Below are 23,651 nucleotides of genomic sequence, written 5' to 3'. Positions count from 1 at the left end.
GGGGCCACAGGGTGCCCAGATGATAGGGGGGCGCGCCCCCCTTGGGCCACGCCGCCCTGTGGGGTGGGGCCCCCCTGAATCCCCTCTGACTTTTCTCCGGTGCTCTGGAAGCTTCCCGAAATTATAAGATCTCCGGTGTTGATTTCGTCCGATTCCGAAAATATTTCCTTACTAGGATTTCTGAAACCAAAAACAGCAGAAAACAGCAACTGGCCTTTCGGCATCTCGTCAATAGGTTAGTTCCGGAAAACGCATAAATATGACATAAAGTGTGCATAAAACACGTAGATATCATCAATAATGTGGCATGGAACATAAGAAATTATCGATACGTCGGAGACGTATCATGGCCCCACTTCGTTGACTCTCCGATCTTCTGGAAGCTTCATGTGAAAATAGGCCCCTGGGCGTTGATTTCGTCCAATTCCGAGAATATTTCCTTACTAGGATTTCTGAAACCAAAAACAGCGAGAAAACAGACAATCGGCTCTTCGGCATCTCGTTAATAGGTTAGTTCCAGAAAATGCATAAATATGACATAAAGTATGCATAAAACATGTAGATATCATCAATAATGTGGCATGGAACATAAGAAATTATCGATACGTCGGAGACGTATCAGCATCCCCAAGCTTAGTTTCTGCTCGTCCCGAGCAGATAAACGATAAACAAAGATAATTTCTGGAGTGACATGCCATCATAACCTTGATCATACTATTGTAAGCATATGTAATGAATGCAGCGATCAAAACAATGTATATGACATGAGTAAACAAATGAATCATAAAGCAAAGACTTTTCATGAATAGTACTTCAAGACAAGCATCAATAAGTCTTGCATAAGAGTTAACTCATAAAGCAATAATTCAAAGTAAAGGTATTGAAGCAACACAAAGGAAGATGAAGTTTCAGCGGTTGCTTTCAACTTATAACATGTATATCTCATGGATATTGTCAATGTAAAGTAATATAACAAGTGCAATATGCAAGTATGTAGGAATCAATGCACAGTTCACACAAGTGTTTGCTTCTTGAGGTGGAGAGAAATAGGTGAACTGACTCAACAATAAAAGTGAAAGAATGGTCCTTCAAAGAGGAAAGCATCGATTGCTATATTTGTGCTAGAGCTTTGGTTTTGAAAACAAGAAACAATTTTGTCAACGGTACTAATAAAGCATATGTGTCATGTAAATTATATCTTACAAGTTGCAAGCCTCATGCATAGTATACTAATAGTTCCCGCACCTTGTCCTAATTAGCTTGGATTACCGGGATTATCGCAATGCACATGTTTTAACCAAGTGCCACAAAGGCGTACCTCTATGCCGCCTGTACAAAGGTCTAAGGAGAAAGCTCCCATTGGATTTCTCGCTATTGATTATTCTCAAATTAGACATCCATACCGGGACAACATAGACAACAGATAATGGACTCCTTTTTAATGCATAAGCATGTAGCAACAATTAATTTTCTCATATGAGATTGAGGATATATGTCCAAAACTGAAACTTCCATCATGGATCATGGCTTTAGTTAGTGGCCCAATGTTCTTCTCTAACAATATGCATGCTCTAACCATTAGGTGGTAAATCTCCCTTACTTCAGACAAGACGAACATGCATAGCAACTCACATGATATTCAACAAAGAGTAGTTGATGGCGTCCCCAGGAACATGGTTATCGCTCAACAAGCAACTTAATAAGAGATAAAGTGCATAAGTACATATTCAATACCACAATAGTTTTTAGGCTATTTGTCCCATGAGCTATATATTGTAAAGGTAGAGGATAGAAATTTTAAAGGTAGCACTCAAGCAATTTACTTTGGAATGGCGGAGAAATACCATGTAGTAGGTAGGTATGGTGGACACAAATGGCATAGTGGTTGGCTCAAGTATTTTGGATGCATGAGAAGTATTCCCTCTCGATACAAGGTTTAGGCTAGCAAGGCTATTTGAAACAAACACAAGGATGAAGCGGTGCAGCAAAACTCACATAAAAGACATATTGTAAACATTATAAGACTCTACACCGTCTTCCTTGTTGTTCAAACTCAATACTAGAAATTATCTAGACCTTAGAGAGACCAAATATGCAAACCAAATTTTAGCATGCTCTATGTATTTCTTCATTAATAAGTGCAAAGCATATGATGCAAGAGCTTAAACATGAGCACAACAATTGCCAAGTATCACATTATCCAAGACATTTTAGCAATTACTACATGTATCATTTTCCAATTCCAACCATATAACAATTTAACGAAGAAGAAACTTCGCCATGAATACTATGAGTAAAGCCTAAGGACATATTTGTCCATATGCTACAGCGGAGCGTGTCTCTCTCCCACACAAAGAATGCTAGGATCCATTTTATTCAAACAAAACAAAAACAAAAACAAACCGACGCTCCAAGCAAAGCACATAAGATGTGATGGAATAAAAATATAGTTTCAGGGGAGGATGATAATGTCGTCGATGAAGAAGGGGATGCCTTGGGCATCCCCAAGCTTAGATGCTTGAGTCTTCTTGAAATATGCAGGGATGAACCACCGGGGCATCCCCAAGCTTAGAGCTTTCACTCTTCTTGATCATATTGTATCATCCTCCTCTCTTGACCCTTGAAAACTTCCTCCACACCAAACTCAAAGCAACTCATTAGAGGGTTAGTGCACAATCAAAATATACATGTTCAGAGGTGACATAATCATTCTTAACACTTCTGGACATTGCACAAAGCTACTGAAAGTCAATGGAATCGAAATATCCATCGAACATAGCAAAACAGGCAATGCGAAATAAAAGGCAGAATCTGTCAAAACAGAACAGTTCGTAATGACGAATTTTATTGAGGCACCAGACTTGCTCAAATGAAAATGCTCAAATTGAATGAAAGTTGCGTACATATCTGAGGATCACTCACGTAAATTGGCATAATTTTCTGAGTTACCTACAGAGAATTTTGCCCAGATTCGTGACAGCAAAGAAATCTGTTTCTGCGCAGTAATCCAAATCTAGTATGAACCTTACTATCAACGACTTTACTTGGTACAACAATGCACAAAACTAAGATAAGGAGAGGTTGCTACAGTAGTAAACAACTTCCAAGACACAAAATAAAAAACAAAATACTGTAGTAAAAACATGGGTTGTCTCCCATAAGCGCTTTTCTTTAACGCCTTTCAGCTAGGCGCAGAAAGTGTGTATCAAGTATTATCAAGAGATGGTGCATCTACAGCGGGGTGTGGAGTTTTCTCAACCATGCATAGTATGTTGGATACATAAGTTTTAGCGGCTCCCTTTTCATTAGTCTTGGGCTTGCTACTCTCATCAAACAAATTTTCGGGAACAAGCCAAGCATAGTTATTTTCTAGTGCGTCATTCATCGCTAGGAGCTTACATGGTATTGGTGCTTTGATCTCCCCACCATCATTAATATTATTAGTGTACCTTATTCTCTCCATGTCCATCTTTTCAAGGAGACTAACAAAATTGGTATAAGAACCAAGCATCTTATATTTAATAAAGACCTTTCTAGCCTCTCTTGCTATACCACCAAATTCTCTAAGAAGGGTTTCTAAAACAAAATCTTTCTTTTCCCCTTCTTCCATATCACCGAGTGTAAGAAACATGTGTTGGATTATAGGATTGAGATTAACAAATTTAGTTTCCAACATGCGAACTAAAGCAGCAGCAGCAATTTCATAAGTAGGAGCAAGTTCTACCAAGTGTCTATCTTCAAAATCTTCAACGGTACTAACATGATTGAAAAATTCTTCTATATTATTTCTCCCAATTATAGACCCACGTCCTACCGGCATGTCTTTTACGGTAAAATTAAAAGGAAACATAATGAAATAAGTAAAGTAAATGCAAGTAACTAATTTTTTTTGTGTTTTTGATATAGCAAACAAGATAGTAAATAAAGTAAAACTAGCAACTAATTTTTTTGTATTTTGATTTAGTGCAGCAAACAAAGTAGTAAATAAAACTAAGCAAGACAAAAACAAAGTAAAGAGATTGGGATGTGGAGACTCCCCTTGCAGCGTGTCTTGATCTCCCCGGCAACGGCGCCAGAAATTTTGCTTGATGCGCGTGGTTGACGTATTGTCTTTCCGTTCGACACGCGTCCGTTGGGAACCCCAAGAGGAAGGTGTGATGCGTACAGCGGCAAGTTTCCCTCAGTAAGAAACCAAGGTTTATCGAACCAGTAGGAGTCAAGAAGCACGTTGAAGGTTGATGGCGGCGAGATGTAGTGCGGCGCAACACCGGGATTCCGGCGCCAACGTGGAACCTGCACAACACAAACCAAGTACTTTGCCCCAACGAAACAGCGAGGTTGTCAATCTCACCGGCTTGCTGTAACAAAGGATTAGATGTATAGTGTGGAAGATGATTGTTTGCAGAAAACAGTAGAACGAGTATTGCAGTAGATTGTATTTCAGTATAGAGAATTGGACCGGGGTCCACAGTTCACTAGAGGTGTCTCTCCCATAAGATAAACAGCATGTTGGGTGAACAAATTACAGTTGGGCAATTGACAAATAGAGAGGGCATGACCATGCACATACATATTATGATGAGTATAGTGAGATTTAATTGGGCATTACGACAAAGTACATAGACCGCTATCCAGCATGCATCTATGCCTAAAAAGTCCACCTTCGAGGTTATCATCCGAACCCCTTCCGGTATTAAGTTGCTAACAACGAGACAATTGCATTGAGTATTGCGCGTAATGTAATCAATAATTACATCCTCGGACATAGCATCAATGTTTTATCCCTAGTGGCAACAAGCACATCCATAACCTTAGAGGTTTCTGTCACTCCCCAGATTCACGGAGACATGAACCCACTATCGAGCATAAATACCCCCTCTTGGAGTTACTAGCAAAAACTTGGCCAGAGCCTCTACTAATAACGGAGAGCATGCAAGATCATAAACAACACATAGATATAAATTGATAATCAACATAACATAGTATTCTCTATTCATCGGATCCCAACAAACACAACATATAGCATTACAGATAGATGATCTTGATCATGTTCGGCAGCTCACAAGACCCGACAATTAAGCACAATGAGGAGAAGACAACCATCTAGCTACTGCTATGGACCCATAGTCCAGGGGTAGACTACTCACACATCACTCCGGAGGCGACCATGGCGGCGTAGAGTCCTCCGGGAGATGATTCCCCTCTCCGGCGAGGGTGCCGGAGGCGATCTCCTGAATCCCCCGAGATGGGATTGGCGGCGGCGGCGTCTCCGGAAGGTTTTCCGTATCGTGGCTCTCGGTACTGGGGGTTTCGCAATGAAGGCTATTTGTAGGCGGAAGGGTAGGTCGGGGGCGTCACGAGGGGCCCAGGAGACAGGTCGGCGCGGCCAAGGGTGGGGCCGCGCCGCCCTACCTCCTGGCCACCTCGTGGCCCCACTTCGTTGACTCTTCGGTCTTCTGGAAGCTTCGTGTGAAAATAGGACCCCGGGCGTTGATTTCGTCCAATTCCGAGAATATTTCCTTACTAGGATTTCGAAACCAAAAACAGCGAGAAAACAGCAAGCGGCTCTTCGGCATCTCGTTAATAGGTTAGTTCCAGAAAATGCATAAATATGACATAAAGTATGCATAAAACATGTAGATATCATCAATAATGTGGCATGGAACATAAGAAATTATCGATACGTCGGAGATGTATCATGGGTCTCGCCGCAACCTTGTGAAGGAACCACCGCCTCGACCGGTGCCTTAGTGGAGAAGGGGGAGCCCCTATGTGGAGCTCTCTCAAGGAAGAATGTGAGGCCTTCCTTCGTGGTGTGGCCGCCTAGCCTCTTGTGTGAGGCTAGCACCTCCTCAACGCAGACGTACTCCCTTTTGTCGGAGGAACTGCGGAAAACAAACTTCACCTCATCTCCGCGCCCCCCGGTTGTCCCGCTCCCTAACTTTGTTATTATGCTTGGTTCCTTTACTTGTTGCACTAGCTTAGGATCATACTAGGAACATCTCCACCACTAAAGCTATCATCTTTACCTTCCGCATCGCCTAAAATCTGAAAAAGACTTAAATTTGTGTAGCATCTATTCACCCCCCTCTTGTTCTCTACGATCCGTTCATCTGTGAATGTTAAAAATAAGTTTATAAGGGTATCTCCAACGGGGCGACACAAACAAACGTTTTTGGTCCATTTGCATATACTTGGACAAAAAACCATCTCCAGCAGTCCAACATAAAGTGATCGCGCTGTCCGCAGAGACGCAAACGTGAACCAAATATGCGACAACAATGCGTCTGTGTGGACGCGTCCTCGCGTCCGTTTGACATGGCTGGTCCCTCTTTCCTCCTTTAATGCATGACAGACTCATATACTAGCCAATGGTGGCCACACAAAAGGCATTTTTTCTCTCTCCTTCCTAACTAACGCATGTCCTCCGTCGCTGGGAAAGGAATAGACGCATACAGACATGTGATCAATTTTTGTATCCGCATCCGACACAAACGGATACAAATAGTACAATCCAAAATGCATCGGACCCATAGAGATGCTCTAAGCATTCTTAATAGAAAAAAATACCCGTGCTCTTACAGTGTCAGGCAGGTACATCTTCATCATGTATCATTGGTTCCAGTTTGATGATATCATCCGTGTCATGGGAATATAATATCTCCCTTATCTTGCCCTTATTCCACTGCCTAGATTTTTGGATGAAAGTCCTTAACTTTCCTACATCTTGTACGTGTTTTCACATTAGTAATAGTCATAGGTGTTCTTCTAGGAATCCAGTTGTATCTTTGGATATCAATTTTTTTAGCCATTTCCCACTCTCCAGATAATCCCATCTTTTAGAAGTTCCAAACCGTGTTCAATACTGCTTCAGGTTGGTGAAGCTTAAGCTAAGAACACTGTATCTAGAAATCTTCCATTTAAAAAATATCTTGCTTTCAAAAGCCTGGCACATAGGCTGTCTCGATTCTGGAGGATTCTCCAGGCTTGTCTTGCCAACATCCTCTGGTTGAAAAGTTGCGTCTCTGAATCCCCCCTACCCTGAACTTTTGGTAGAGTGAGATTGTCCCAGGAAGTCCAGTGTACTTTCCTCTGATCTTCTTCTCCCCACCAAAACTTTCTGATGGTTTTTGTATAATCCTCATGAAAACCAGCAGGCAATTAAAATATGTTCATTATATAATTTGTGAGTGCTTGAGCTACTGATTTTATCAACGTCTCTTTAGCTGCCATTGACATATGGTTGGAACGGGTTTTGTGTGGGATCACCATCTCTTGGAACAAATAAAAAATGAATCGTTACTGGAGCGGACTGGCCGGCCACGGCCTGCGCGGCCGGACACCGCCGGATGCTTCGTGCTCATCGTGCAAAATACCAAAAATTTGCCGAGGAATCATCTGCACAAGCAAAGACAAGCTAGCGGCATCCGCAATGTGTATATAAGTAGCTAGCCAGCAAAAGCCAACCAACAAGATAATCACTAGTGAGATCGATACGAGTATACGACACACCCATCGATCAATCAGAGGTAGATTTCCGCAGCACGCAACATGAGCAGGGAGGAGCGGTGGAGCTTGGCCGGCAAGACGGCGCTCGTCACCGGAGGGACGAAAGGCATCGGGCGGGCGATCGTGGAGGAGCTCGCCGGCTTCGGCGTCCGTGTGCACACCTGCGCTCGGAGCGACGCCGACGTACGGGAGCGGCTGCGCGGGTGGGACGCCGACACCGACGCGGGGCGGCTGCGCGCGCGCGTCACGGCTTCCACCTGCGACGTGTCCGTGCGCGCCGACAGGGAGGCGCTCATGGCCACGGCCCGCGCCGAGCTGGGGGATAAGCTGGACATCCTCGTCAATAACGCCGGGCAGACCTTCTTCAGGCCAGCGACAGAGAGCACGGCGGAGGACTACGCCCGCATCATGGCCACCAACCTCGAGTCGTGCTTCCACCTCTCCCAGCTCGCACACCCGCTCCTCCTCCTCGCCGGCGGCGGAGTGGTGGTCAACGTCTCCTCACTCGCTGGGTTTATTGTCTACCCTCAGCTTTCGGTGTACTCGGCGACCAAGGGCGCCATGAACCAGCTCAGCCGGAGCCTCGCCGTGGAGTGGGCGCGTGACGGCATCCGCGTCAACTGTATCGCGCCAGGGGGCATCCGGACGGACATCTTGAGGAGCAGCGGCATCACGCTTGACCCGGAGGTGATGGGGATGATGGTGGAGGCGGAGAACGCACGTGTACCCTTGGGACGCATGGGCGACCCCGAGGAGGTGGCGTCGCTCGTCTCGTTCCTGTGCATGCCGGCCGCATCGTACATCACCGGGCAGGTCATCTCCGTCGACGGCGGCCGCACCATAGCCGCCTAGGATTTGATGCATGGATGCCTGCCACCTCTCAATTGAACTGTTTCTCTACCCATACGTTCGACTAGTAAATAAAGCACCATGGTTTCATCTCTCGTTGATGTTGAACGAATTTGTTAAACTTTGTTGGTCAAGCAGTGGGATGAATAATGAGTATGATAGATGCAACATGCATGTATCATTGTATCAACATTATCATTTATGGAGTTCTCTTTCAAATATGAAAAACCATTAAATCCGACCCAAACCTCGTCTCCCTCCTTTGTTTCTCTTCTGAACCTTTGATAGACACACCTCGTACATGCAACCACACACATTAGCGAATATATATGAAAGAGGAGCTTGGGCAACGATTTCTCCGCACCACTCGACGGTACAACCATGGTTCCATGGTGGAGATCAAGTTGGAATTGAAGCGGGGTATTCCATATTCGTTGAACCGCTGCCGGCCTCGGGGAACTTGGAATAGGACAGTTTCTTGAAGCACTTGGAGTAGGACTCTTAATGGCAGAGACCCGCCACCGCACTATCGGACTCAAGAGTAGCATGGTTCAGGTTATATTCGACAATTAGCATGGGGACATTCCAGATTGCCAGGGCTTCTGCTTCTTCAGCGTAGCGGGCCAAACATTCTTTTTTTTACCGTGTCTACGACAGCCTTATGCTGGCATGAACTTATCATATAACCAAAAGTATAATATTACAAGGGTTCATTATAACCGTGTAGAGGGTTGGGATAGGGGGGGGGACAAAATCAAGGAGGATCAAAGCTAATGCGCCAATTAATAAGCCTAGATGAAGAGGTAGGGGTGGTGCAGCGGAACGATCATAGGCAGACATCAATGCAACAACGGACGACCAGAGCAAGGTCTTCAATCCATGTTGTTGAACACAAGGTTGTTTCTTCTCTTCCAAATGTTCCACATGATGGAGGTGGCGATAGTGGTTGCTTCAGTATTGCAGCAGCGTGAGCGAAACAAATCGGCAAGGCTTCCGATGTCTTGGGTGCCGGGGTCAAGGTTGAAGGAGCTCTAGACCTGACCATCTCTCGGGCAGGCGATGAGTAAATGTTCGATGTCTCCATCAAGGTGGCGGGTGGGGCATGACACAAAATCCGTCAGCTGATGTCGAAGCCGCCTCTCATTCGTTGGGAGACAACGTCGACAAGCAAGCCAGCAGAAGATCTTACACTTCAGAGGTGCAACGTTCCTCCAAACCTTAGTTCCTAAAACATCAAGATTCATGAAAGAGTTGGAGTAAAAATCTTTGTTCGAAAGCATCTTGTTTGTAAGACGGCACACACGATTTTCGGGACCATTATGGGCAAACAATCTGGTTTGATCCCCTAACTAATCTAGCTAACTCATGAGCCACATCATTGGCTTCACTGTAACTATGTTCAAATTAGACTCTAGTAAACTAAGTTGCTACATAATAGCAGTGGTGTAGTGGAAGACCATAGCTGATATTGAATGCGAATATTCTGCTTCCTCCATTGATATGCCTACGTCATGACAGTCAGAACACACGATCACTTGATTACATCGTACTTGTTAAAATTGAGATGCACAATAAACGAAGAATGAAAAGTAAATCACTGCAGGGGACACAAGATTTTAACGTGGAAAACTCTTGCAACACACAAGGGAAAAAACCACGGGCGCCAGCCAGCAAAACTTCACTATTTCGGTGGTGTTTACAAACGCCGTGGGTGTACAATGATACGATAAAACCCTAGCGGCGGCTTACAGGGAATATATATAGACGGTGGCAACGATCCGTACCAAGCCTCCGGCCCAAGCCTGAGACGGGCCTCGCTCCGGCGTCTTACAGGGAATATATACGCTTCGGCCCAAGCCTCCGGCGACGGGCCTCGCTCCGCTTGTCAGAAGTTAGCCTCCCTTTAGAATATGAATTTGGATCACAATATAACAAACTCCACCTTGAGACAAATTCCTTGTAGCATGAACTTCAACAATCACCTGAATCAACAAAGAAAACACTTGCTGGCGCCAATAGCCACTTGGGCTAAACAGTTATACCAACCAAGCTTGAGCAAAGCTCAAACTTGGACACAGGGACAGGCTTAGTCATCATATCAGGATTATCATGAGTACTAATCTTGCATACATTCACTTTACCTTTTGCAACCACATCTCTGATTGCGTGGTACTTAATATCAATGTGCTTTGTCCTCTCATGGAACATCTGATATTTAGTAAGATAAATAGCACTTTAACTGTCACTGAACAACTTAATGCAAGAATTATCTCCACAAAGCTTAGCATATAAACCTTTCAGCCAAACAGCCTCTTTACCTGCCTCAGCAATAGCCATGTACTCAGCCTCAGTAGTAGATTGTGCAACAGCATCCTGCAAAGTAGCCTTCCAGCATGACAGACATCCACCAACGAGTAAACACATAACCTGTGAGGGACCTTCTCTTATCCAAATCGCCGAGCATAATCTAAATCCACATATCCGGCGAGCCCTCACCAATCCTGCCAAACCTCAAGCAAGCTTTTGATGTGCCGCGAAGGTACCTGAAAATCCACCGAACAGCTTTCCAATGTTCTTTACCAAGATTAGCCATGTATCGATCGACCAAACTCATAGCATATGACAGATCAGGACGTGAACAAACCATGGCATACATCAAGGAACCAACAGCACTAGAATAGGGAACTCGAGACATGTACTCAATATCATCTTCAGAGCTAGGACATTGCAAAGCTGACAACTTGAAATGAGAAGCAATAGGAGTAGTAACTGACTTTGCATCATGCATATTAAAACGATGAAGAACTTTCTCAATGTACTTTTCCTGACTAAGAAACAACAAACTAGACTTTATGTCCCTTTTAATTTCCATGCCTAGTATTTTCTTAGCAGGACCAAGATCCTTCATCTCAAACTCACTACTTAATTGATTCTTTAAGATAGTGATCTCTTTTATGCTCTTGGCAGCAATCAACATATCATCAACATATAGCAGCAAATAAATAGGTGATCCATTAACAAACTTGATATACATACAACTATCATACTGAGATCTCTCAAAACCATGTGTAAGCATAAATGAATCAAACCTTTTATACCACTGTCGTGGCGACTGTTTCAGACCATAAAGGGACCTCTTTAATTTTCAAACAAGATCCTCCTTACCAGGCACAACTTAACCTTCAGGTTGGTCCATATATATCTCCTCCTCTAACTCACCATGCAGAAAAGCAGTCTTTACATCTAGCTGCTCAAGCTCAAGATCATGCATAGCAACAATACCAAAGAAAGCACGAATAGAACTATGCTTCACAACCGGAGAGAATACATCATTATAATCAACACCTGGAATTTGACTGAAACCTTTTGCTACTAACCTTGCCTTAAACCGTGGAGTCTCATTAGGAGACAAACCTTCCTTTCTTTTAAATATCCACTTGCAGCGGACAGCGTTCTTTTGTTTAGGCAAGTGCACAACATCCCATGTGCCATTCTTCTCAAGCGATTGCATCTCTTCTTGCATCGCACCTACCCACTTCTCTTTATCAACCGAAGCAATGGCTTCAGTATATGTAGCTGGTTCAATATCATGCTCCGCCTGTTCAGCACAACTCAAAGCATAATCAACAATATCACATTCTAGAATTAATTGGGTAGGAGGTGCAATATTTCTCTTAGGGTGGTCAGCAGCAATAGACCGTCCTTGTCGCTGAACAATAGGTGGTGAAGGTGGAACATCATTATCATCATTGTTGGTTTCAGGAACCACATTTTCATTCTCCTTTGCGTGCTCCACCTGCACGCCAATTCTGTGCTGCTCATCATCAGAAACATCGGGAGAATCAATAGCATCAGAAATATCAGTAGACGGACTATCATTAAACATAACCGCCTCATTAAAAACGACATTCCTGCTCAACACAATTTTCTTAGTTTCAGGATTCCATAATCTATATGCCTTAACTCCTGAACCATAACCAAGGAAGATGCACTTAACAGCCCTTGGCTCCAACTTTCCATTATCAACATGAGCGTAAGCAGTGCAACCAAACACTCTCAAATCTGAATAATCAGCAGGCGAACCAGACCATACCTCAATTGGAATTTTCTTATCAAGTGGAACAGAACGTGACCTATTGATGAGATAACATGCGGTGGAGGCTGCTTCAGCCCAAAAACCTCTATGCATCTTTGCATTAGACAACATGCAGCGAGCCCTCAAAATAATGGTCATGTTCATGCGTTCAGCCATGCCATTCTGTTGAGGGGTGTACGGAATGGTATGATGTCTTACCATCCCATCATTGCTGCAAAACTCATCAAATTCATTTGAACAAAATTCCATACCATTGTCAGTACGGAGTATCTTAACCTTCTTTTCAGTTTGGGTTTCTACCATAACTTTCCACTTCTTAAAAGTATTAAAAACATCAGATTTGTGTTTCAGAAAATATGGCCACACATTCCTTGAGTAATCATCAATAATAGTAAGCATGTAATTAGCACCACCATTAGAAGTTCTACGGACGGACCCCAAACATCAGCGTGTACATAATCTAAAATGCCTTTGGTGGTATGAAAGGAAGCATTAAATTTTACTCTTTTATGCTTACCAAAGATGCAATGCTCACAGAACTCAAGCTTACCTAAATCGCAACCATCAATTAGCTCTCTCTTTGCCAGTTCTGCCATGCCAAGCTCACTCATATGTCCAAGACGCTTATGCCAAAGGTTAGTCTTACTAGATTCATCAGAACTAACAACGACGAGCAATACCGGGCAAAGTACTACCTCTAAGGACATATAATTTCGCGAAATTCATATCACCAATCATAATAATGAGAGAACCTGATGATACCTTCAAAAGTTTGTTCCCACCTTTGTACTTGTACCCGTCACAATCAAGGGTACTCAAAGAGATCAAATTCCTCGCCATGGAGGGTATGTGTTTCACTCCAGTCAACGTGCGTGTCATCCCATCATGGGTCTTGATCTGAACAGAACCAATACCAACAATGCTGCACTGGTTGTCATTCCCCACACGCACAAAATCTCCACTCTGCACAGGCTAATAAGAACTGAACCAATCTTTGTTACAGCAAATATGAAACGAACATGCAGTATCAAGAATCCATTCATCATCACGTGAAACACATGCAGCCAAGACAGCTAAGCAATCTCCATCAGAACTATCACTATCATCATTACCAGCAACAACAACAACCTCACCCTTACCGGTGACAACGGCAACCTTACCATTACAATCATTATTTTTCGGTTGGTAAGTTCCGTTCCTTTTCTCCTTGTTCTGCAGCTTCCAACAATCATCAATATTGTGGTTAGATTTCTTACAATACCTGCAGAACTTGTCACGTCCTTTGGACTTTGAGCGACCTCTGTCGCCCTTGCTCTTATCTCTGTTGTTGTGGCAGTAGTTATCTCGTTGCTCAGGCCTGCCACGGACCTCTAATGTCTCCGCCTTGGAGGACGAACTTTCAGCCTGCACCATAGATTTCATTTTCTCCTTTTGTTGGAGAGCATCATAAACTTCCGCGAGAGTTAGTTTGTCGCGGCTCAATAATATGGTGTCACGAAAATTACTGAAAGAATTAGGCAGCGAGCATAAAATAAGAAGACCTAAATCCTCATCCTCATACTTAACTTCTATAGATCGCAAATCGAAACAATCTCTTTCCAGGAAGATAGGTGATTCATTACCGAACCTCCCTCTTGCAACTTATGCGAGAACAACTTCATCTTCACGTGCAATCTGCCCGTGAGATCCTTGGACAAACAGATCTCCTCTAGTTTGACCCATAACTCGGCGGTGGTTTTCTCCTGCAGCCACTTCCTGCAGAATATTATTGGACGGATGGAGTTGAATCAACGATAAAGCCTTACGGTCTTTCCGCTTCTCCGCATCGGTCCAGGTATCCTTCGCTTTCTCGCCGAAAGCATCGATCGCTTCATCCGGATCTGAAGATTGGGCGAGAATCGCCCTCATCTTCACTTGCCACAAAGCAAATCTCGTGGTGTAGTCCAGCTGCGGTAGATCGAACTTCAGTGACGACATCTCGTAAACCCTAGATCCAAAGAACACGGGCTCTGATACCACTTGTTAAAATTGAGATGCACAATAAACGAAGAACGAAAAGTAAATCACTGCAGGGGACACGAGATTTTAACGTGGAAAACCCTTGCAACACACAAGGAAAAAAACCACGGGCGCCAGCCAGCAAAACTTCACTATTTCGGTGGTGTTTACAAACGCCGTGGGTGTACAATGATACGATAAAACCCTAGCGGCAGCTTACAGGGAATATATATAGACGGTGGCAACGATCCGTACCAAGCCTCCGGCCCAAGCCTGAGACGGGCCTCGCTCCGGCGTCTTACAGGGAATATATATCCACTTCGGCCCAAGCCTCCGGCGACGGGCCTCGCTCCGCTCGTCAGAAGTTAGCCTCCCTTTAGAATATGAATTTGGATCACAATATAACACTACTGAACGTTACTGAGTTTGAAGAATTATATTCTCAACAACTGAAGTGTTACCGTTGAGTGTTTCTGTATAAAGAAATACTAAAACGGACTCTTGTTTCTTCAAAATGGGGAACTCCTAGATAAAAGAAAAAGAATGAAAACTGGAGTGGGCCGATCTTGTGCCACTGTCAACGAGTGCGGATTTCCCTCATATAGGTTGGCCCTCCCATACTATCTGTACCACTTATTTGTTGGAGATTCGTGCAAAGTCTACTCAGTCAAAGTTTCGGGCACATTTGCATTTTAGCCCCTCGCAAAGTGCGAAATCATCCCCACTACGGACTGGAGTATAAATGCTCTGACCCAAACCCTAATCCCCCACGCGCCCCCTGTTCCGCCCTCTTCTCCCAGAGCAGCCGCCCCCACCCCTCACCCCTGACCCGTCCCCTCTCCAGCGACGCCGCCCGCCACCCCTCCTTGCTGGAGCGCGACGCCCCCATTCGCGTCAGGAGCTCCGGCGAGGAAGTCTCACCGACGCACGGCGCTGCCATCTGCCAACCTCGTCGCCACCTCGCGTCGGCCCTCTCCATCGCGCCGCCGCCTCTGCGCGCGCGGCAGCTCCGGCGGTCGCCGCTGCTTCGGCCGTGCTGCCGCTCGAGGGACACCACATCGGCCTCAGCGACGACGAGCTCCACTGCATCAGCCTCAGCGATGACGGTCTCCACTGCATCGGCCTCCGCGAGCTGCGACCACGGCGGGACACACGCGAGGAGCCGCCCCTGCTCGTGGATCTGGGTTGAACGGGCCCTGATCTGGAAGTCTCCAAGCTAAATTTATTGATTTTTCTTCTTTCTATTTTCATTCTGGATCTTGTATGAAACTGTGCCGAATCATGAAACTTACGATGGATCATGTATGTATCTTCCATGTTTCTTCTCTTTTTCATATTCATAAGCTGATATGTCGATCTTTCGTGGTGGATTTGCTTTCATACCTACTAAAATTGTTACTGGGTATGGAACTACATGAATCCCCTATGAATTTTGTTTGAATCCTATACGAATTGTGTATGAATCCTATGCTAATCATGGAAGAAATCTTCTGTGAAATTTTGTTTATTGATTTGGTGAAAATTTGTTAAATTGGTGGAAAATTGTTAAATATCTTGATGGAAAAATGCTAATTATCAAGGAATCTCGACACAAAATTGCTCTGGACCGAAATAAATGGTTTCCTACAATATATTTTCTAGTCAAAATAAGTTCTCAGGATTGAAAAAATTAGATTCCAAAAATTAAAAAGAGCCGTCCGAAAAAAGGTAGTATGTGTGGATATAACTTTATGAATCCTACTTCCTCCGATTCGGATTAACCGAAAAATTGCTGGGACCAAGGTACTCCCTAATTGTATTTTCTTTCAATTTTACTTCTTGTATGAATTTGGGATTGATCTTGTATGAATTTATGTGATGTGTTAGATTATTCAGATCCTATTCCTTTGTATCAGGCGATAAATCTTCTGCGCTGAAAAATTGGACATTAGGTGGCTTAGTCAGGAAAAAATCACATTATTTGATACTTCATTTTTTAGAAAACTATAGTATTCTCGGAATATTTTGGTTGGAAACAACACATAATTTTAGAAATTGTTTCCTAAAAATAAGGGATAGATTAGACTTGAATTACTAGAGCAGTTTAAACGAAAAACATAAATGAAACTAATATTCATCAGCTGCATAATATGCATAATTGTATATAACTGCTATGGATTAAATGCTTCTGAATATAACTGAGATGTGTGAGAGGAAGAGGGAAAGTATTAGCTGAGAGATGTGTGAAATATGAAAAAGTAGGTGGCTTTCTGCAAAATAGAAATGAACTAAAGATTGGAGATGGAAGGATCTTTTTGCAACGTTGCTAGCACGAATCTCCAAAAAATCAAAGGTAAATATAGTAGGGGGCACTTCCTATATGAGGAGTTGCATTTCTCCACTGTCGACCCATTTCTTAGTTCAGATGGAACGGGCTTTGTCCGGGATCACCATTTCGTGGAACAAATCAAGCCGGAATCGTGACAGGAGCGGGCCGTCCGGATGCTTCGTGCTCATCCTGCGGGTAAAATGCCAAAAAATTGCCGAGGAAAGCATCTGTACAAGCAAACACACGCGGCATCCTCAGGCCTTGTTTACTTCTCTGGTATTTTTCTTCCCAATGGGTATGGAGATGGGAGGGGATTTGGTGTTCACCCAATCCTCTCAAATACCCCTCCCCAAAAATACAGTAGTATGATGGAGAGTTTTTTATTTAGGCAAAAAATGTGAGGATGGGAGGGGATGGGAGGAGATATCTCGGGATTATGTCGTTCAAAACCGGAGAAGTAAACGGACTAGTGGGGATTTTCCTGGATACAAAATAATCCCCTCCCATCCCCATAAATACCCTAGAAGTAAACAAGACCTCAATGTGTATATAAGTAGCTACCCAGCAAAAGCCAGCGAACAAGATAATCACTAGTGAGATCGATACGACGTAGCTGTCCGCAGCACGCAACATGAGCAGGGAGGAGCGGTGGAGCTTGGCCGGCAAGACGGCGCTCGTCACCGGAGGAACCAAAGGCATCGGGCGCGCGATCGTGGAGGAGCTCGCCGGCTTCGGCACCGTGTGCACACCTGCGCTCGGAGCGACGCCGACGTGCGGGAGCGGCTGCGCGGGTGGGACGCCGACACCGCCGCTGGGCGGCTGCGCGCGCGCATCACGGCCTCCACCTGCGACGTGTCCGTGCGCGGCGACAGGGAGGCGCTCATGGCCACGGTCCAGGCCGAGCTGGGGGGCAAACTGGACATCCTCGTCAACAACGCCGGCCAGACGATGTTCCGCCCCGCCACGGAGAGCACGCCGGAGGACTACTGCCGCCTCATGGCCACCAACCTGGAGTCGTGCTTCCACCTGTCCCAGCTCGCACACCCGCTCCTCCTCCTCGCCGGCGGCGGAGTGGTGGTCAACGTCTCCTCACTCGCTGGGTTTATTGTCTACCCTCAGCTTTCGGTGTACTCGGCGACCAAGGGAGCCATGAACCAGCTCAGCCGGAGCCTCGCCGTGGAATGGGCGCTTGACGGCATCCGCGTCAACTGCGTCGCGCCGGGAGGCATCCGGACGGACATCATGAGCAGCAGCGGCATCAAGCTTGACCCGGAGGTGGCGCGGGGGATGGTAGAGTCGGAGATCGCGCGCGTCCCCTTGGACCGCATTGGCGAGCCCGAGGAGGTGGCGTCCCTCGTCTCGTTCCTGTGCATGCCGGCCGCATCTTACATCACCGGGCAGGTTATCTGCGTCGACGGCGGCCGCACCATAGCCGCTTAGAATTTGATAGCTGTCTGCCATGTCTCGATTGAACTGTTTCTCTACCATACGCGCGACTAGTAAATAAAGCATCTTCGTTTCATCTTAAACGAACTTGCATTTCAGTGAAATGAGCAAACATGCGATCCGAAGTTCCCAACTATTCGTTCCTTTCTCCTGTTGATGTTGAACGAATTTCTTTAACTTTGTTGTTCAAGCGCGCAGTAGGATAGAATTTTGTAGTATGGGTATGATAGATGCAACATGCATGCAACATTATCATTTTTGGTTATCCTTCACATATGAAAAATGATTCAATCCGAGCGACCGATCGCTCGTCCCCCCCAATGGTTAGGGGCACATTTTTTTATGCCCTCAATTGGATATTATGTGCCCCGGAACTTTTGAAGGCACAAAATTATGTATGCCCCTGCACCCTCCTTTGTTTCTCTTTCTCGTGGGCCTTTGATGAACACACCTAGTTCAAGCAACCAAACGCACATTGAACAAATGTGAAAGAGGAGCTCGGGCAACAATCTGTACGCACCACCCGAGCATCCAACCATGGTTCCATGGTGGAGATCAAGTTGGAGCTGAAGCGGGGTATTCCATATTCATCGAGCCACCCCTGGCCTTGGGGAATATGGTGCCTAGAGGCAGATGGGTTCACTCCCACCAAATCCGACGGCGAAGGGCTTCCACACTAGCAACATGTTGTGATGACCCAAGTTATTTGTGTTAATGTTGAAGTGTTTTTATGCTTGATGGTTGGCTTCAATGTTGCATAGTGCAATAATTTTCTTGGCGGTTTGCCGCGGCGCCTTAGCATATTTGCAATTGAGATCATCGATGAGTAGTGGAAGTTACAAGAGGTAGATGGGAGGGGGCGTTAGGGAGAAGACGACGACCCTCATGAGTTCTCAACTTGCCTACGTATCGCCACGATTTGGGACGTGATGCGTGTAAATAAGGGCACCAATATGACGAGTCAACGAATATGTCACGCACTCTCTCCATCTAAAGTTAAGTGTATCTTTAGTTTTGTTAAGTCAAATTTACTCAACTTTTACTATCTTCAAAGAAAAAAAGTAGCAACATTTACAACATGAAACTAAAATATTTGTTTGAAACCTTTCAAGGATCTAGAATCAGGAAGAAACGCTCAGTTCATGGACCTGCTGTTGGCTAGTTTAAAAGCTCCACTTTATCTCCCAGTGGGATGAAGTGCCCATCCTTCGACTGGATCTCCACATGGAATTCGAGCTATGAAGGGAGGGCGACACTGACCTATCTCTTGAACAACCCTGGCTAATCTCACAAGATTCATTTGGTTACTTGATCGAAGCATCAAAATGAAGAAAAACTCCCCAGGGAGAAGGAAACAAGAGGTCCTAGGAAGGTGTCTGGAGCAGAAGAAACTATCCAAAACCAGCTTAGAGTGTTTGTTTCCCTAAGTTGTAATCAAACTAGACGTGTATATTTCCTATTGTCGGTCAGTGCGAGGGTGATTGGCAATCTGTTTTTCCGGTATTTCGGATTAGCTGGGATGGGGCTACTTCCCCAGCAAAACAAAATGCCTCTCCGAAAACCTTGTTTTTCAGTTTTTCCTTTTCCTATAAACTTGGCTTCTTTTTCAATGAGAAAATGGAGCTGGGGGGAGACCCCTATTGATGTAAAAAAAATTGTTTGACACAACTATGAGAAATAGTAAATTATTAGAAATGATGGCGTTGGTTCGTCTCTCGGGCGACTGTTGAGGCGACCACTGTGATCCCAAAATATCCGATCGTACGAGTGTAAGCGATGAAGAGAGGCAGGTGCAGAATCTGCATGATCCTACGAGAGAGAACCAGATTCCCACTACCACCAATCACCAGATCTGCCTTCCCGATTTTATCCCTCAAGAAGATTTTATCCCTAAAGAAACCAGAGAGAATTGAGAAAGCTTGTCCTAAATTCCCCAAATCCACGCAAAAGCCTGAATTATTTCCGCTCCAAATTTTCCCCTTATCTCCCCAGGATCGCCAAGAGTGAGAAGTTTCCCAATCCCCTGCGAGTGACTCCCAGCCACTTCCATGCCACCCCCGGCAGCGATGATCTCTCCTCGACCCTGAACGGAGAGGCTTCCCCGCCCTGCACCTCGCAGGATGGTGGGCACGGCGAACCTGAGAGGTTCCCCCTCGGGGTTGCCGTGGCGGTCATTAGCCTGCACGTGCCATCAGGCACGATGATCAAGAAGACGTCCACAGTGGAGAAGGCGGAGGCGATGGCCCCGCTGCCGGTGTTTTTGAAGGCTATCGTGCAGGAGGCGACATGTAAGCTTTGGAATGCTCGTTCCATGGCATCAATGAAGGTATTTTCTGTGACCAGTGATGTTGGTACTGAGGGTGAGGTGGCGCGTGTGCGGACGACCGAGGTGCTGCAACATACACATGCTTCTGCCACGCCAGCGCTGGCGTCAACCGTTTCGTGATAAAACAGAGGGCCTAGAGGCTATCCGCTATGCCAGCGGGAAGCATTTCATTTTTTCGATAAAGGATCATAGCCCCAGCCGGCTTGCTTTATTATTAAAAACAAAGTATCAAGTCACAATAGATCTGTCATAACTTATTACAATCACGAAAACACTAAGGTCGATACATGAATCAACCAACTGAAAATACGGCTAACAGAAAAGCTATACATTTGCTATTCTATTAAGATGCCGCCACCCAGTAGCCTGGAAAAAGAAGTCGTGAGCAACCACTAGCATCCGGTTGCATCCAATAACCATATCCTCCTGATGCTCCACCGGGAGAAGGAAAACCCATTGCTGGATTGAATGAGTAGCTCGCCGGATAACCTGCAAAAAATTAGTCCCATTTTGTTTGTTAAAGATAATATCATTTCTAGTCCTCCAAACAGCCCAACAAATGGCCGAAACACCAATTCTAATCTTCTGTTTGTCATCTTTTCTCACACCATTCAACCATCTACCAAACATATTAGTAATATTAGCTGGTGGCGGAATATTATAAGTAAGGTACATCATACGCCATATTATCTTCGTAAAAGGGCAATGAATAAACAAATGATTAACGGTTTCCGTGGAATCACAAAAACTACACTTTTGACATCCCTTCCACTTCCGTTTAGCTAAATTATCTTTAGTTAAAATCTTTATTCGAAAGCTTTTTGTTTGTAAGACGGCACACATGATTTTCGGGACCATTATGGGCAAACAATCTGGTTTGATCCCCTAACTAATCTAGCTAACTCATAAGCCACATCATTGGCTTCACTGTAACTATGTTCAAATTAGACTCTAGTAAACTAAGTTGCTACATAATAGCAGTGGTGTAGTGGAAGACCATAGCTGATATTCAATGCGAATATTCTGCTTCCTGCATTGATATGACTACGTCATGACAGTCAGAACAAACGATCACTTGATTAAATCTTACTGAACGTTACTGAGTTTGAAGAATTATATTCTCAGCAATTGACGAGTTACCGTTGAGTTTTTCTTTATGAATATGTATTAGAGGAAGGAATAATTCTATTTTTTTTGGATTGCACTTCATATCTTTTGTCCTACTCTTCTTTCCCTCGGTAGGGGGTATTTAAAAAGAAAAAAGGGATAAAGGGTTAATTTGTTCTTTATAGCCATTTCTTTAACAAGTGAATAGGAATATACTCTGGATCGGAATCTGAAGAAAGTACTACTTGATAATTTCCACAAATTTCAAGTCCTTATTACGATTCCTTTTATGGGGAAAAATCAAATATACTAAAGCGCACTCTTCTTTTTTCAAAATGGGGAACACCTAGATAAAAAAAAAAGAATGAAAACTGCAGTGGGCCGATCTTGCCCACTCTCGACCCACTTCTTAGTTCAGATGGAACGGGCTTTGTCCGGGATCACCATTTCCGGGAAGAAATCAAACGTGAATCGTGACAGGAGCGGGGCCGGGCGGATGCTTCGTGCTCATCCTGCGAGCAAAATACCAAAAAATTGCCGAGGAAAGCATCTGTACAAGCAAACACAAGCGGCATCCTCAACGTGTATATAAGTAGCTAGCCAGCAAAAGCCAACCAACAAGATAATCACTAGTGAGATCGATACGAGGTAGCTGTCCGCAGCACGCAACATGAGCAGGGAGGAGCGGTGGAGCTTGGCCGGCAAGACGGCGCTCGTCACCGGAGGAACCAAAGGCATCGGGCGCGCGATCGTGGAGGAGCTCGCCGGGTTCGGCGTCCGTGTGCACACCTGCGCTCGGAGCGACGCCGACGTGCGGGAGCGGCTGCGCGGGTGGGACGCCGACACCAACGCTGGGCGGCTGCGCGCGCGCGTCACGGCCTCCGCCTGCGACGTCTCCGTGCGCGGCGACAGGGAGGCGCTCATGGCCACGGCCCAGGCCGAGCTGGGGGGAAAACTGGACATCCTCGTCAACAACGCCGGCCAGACGATGTTCCGCCCCGCCACGGAGAGCACGGCGGAGGACTACGCCCGCCTCATGGCCACCAACCTGGAGTCGTGCTTCCACCTCTCCCAGCTCGCACACCCGCTCCTCGTCCTCGCCGGCGGCGGAGTGGTAGTCAACGTCTCCTCCCTCGCTGGGTTTATTGTCTACCCTCAGCTTTCGGTGTACTCGGCGACCAAGGGCGCCATGAATCAGCTCAGCCGGAGCCTCGCCGTGGAATGGGCGCGTGATGGCATCCGCGTCAACTGCGTCGCGCCGGGAGGCATCCGGACGGACATCATGAGCAGCAGCGGCATCACGCTTGACCCGGAGGTGGCGCGGGGGATGGTGGAGGCGGAGATCGCGCGCGTCCCCTTGGACCGCATTGGCGAGCCCGAGGAGGTGGCGTCGCTCGTCTCGTTCCTATGCATGCCGGCCGCATCTTACATCACCGGGCAGGTCATCTGCGTCGACGGTGGCCGCACCATAGCCGCCTAGAATTTGATAGCTGCCTGCCATGGCTCGATTGAACTGTTTCTCTACCCATACGCGCGACTAGTAAATAAAGCATCTTCGTTTCACCTTGACCATGCATTTTAGTGAAATGAGCAAACATGTGATCCGAGGACCCACTATTCGTTCATTTCTCTTGTTGATGTTGAACGAATTTCTTTAACTTTATTGTTCAAGCGCGCAGTAGGATAGAATTTTGTAGTATGGGTATGATAAATGCAACATGCATGCATGTATCAACATTATCATTTTTGGGGTTTTCGTTCAAACATGAAAAAAGATTCAATCCGAGCGACCGATGGGTCGCCCTCCCCCCTGCACCCCTCCTTTGTTTCTCTTTCTCGTGGGGCTTTGATGAACACACCTAGTTCAAGCAATAAAACGCACATCGAGCATATGTGAAAGAGGGGATTGGGCAACGATCTGTACGCACCACCCGAGCATCCAGCCATGGTTCCATATTCATCTAGCCCCCCTGGCCTTGGGGAAGATGGTGCCTAGAGGCAGATGGGTTCAC

The 23,651-nt window shown here is 45.6% G+C and overlaps 2 protein-coding genes and 1 pseudogene across 2 annotated transcripts in view; all 3 read left to right on the top strand.

The window, feature by feature from the left end:
• Positions 1-8,361, top strand: part of LOC124662460 (noroxomaritidine/norcraugsodine reductase-like) — a 9,558-nt gene extending 1,197 nt beyond the window's left edge. The window contains exon 3 of the mRNA XM_047200294.1: positions 7,534-8,361. Coding sequence (XP_047056250.1) covers positions 7,534-8,361 — 828 coding nt within the window. The remainder of the gene's footprint in view (positions 1-7,533) is intronic.
• Positions 8,362-16,856: 8,495 nt separating this feature from the next.
• On the top strand, positions 16,857-18,200 carry LOC124662459 (annotated as a pseudogene).
• A 1,782-nt stretch (positions 18,201-19,982) lies between these two features.
• On the top strand, positions 19,983-23,119 carry LOC124662457 (noroxomaritidine/norcraugsodine reductase-like). Its single transcript, XM_047200293.1, has 3 exons — positions 19,983-19,996; positions 20,199-20,595; positions 22,292-23,119. Exons 1-3 carry the CDS (start codon positions 19,983-19,985, stop codon positions 23,117-23,119), a joined length of 1,239 nt encoding a protein of 412 aa, XP_047056249.1.
• Positions 23,120-23,651: the final 532 nt, after the last annotated feature.

This window comes from Lolium rigidum, chromosome 6 (assembly GCF_022539505.1).
Source record: "Lolium rigidum isolate FL_2022 chromosome 6, APGP_CSIRO_Lrig_0.1, whole genome shotgun sequence".
Taxonomy (NCBI): domain Eukaryota; kingdom Viridiplantae; phylum Streptophyta; class Magnoliopsida; order Poales; family Poaceae; genus Lolium; species Lolium rigidum.
This window is presented reverse-complemented; position numbering and strand designations above follow the sequence as displayed.

What these genes read in the sequence shown, in the direction of transcription:
- LOC124662457 (XM_047200293.1), top strand. An exon ending in CGCGTGTGCGGACGACCGAG is followed by an intron (nt 20,596 to 22,291) that starts GTGCTGCAACAT and finishes GATACGAGGTAG; the next exon opens with CTGTCCGCAGCACGCAACAT.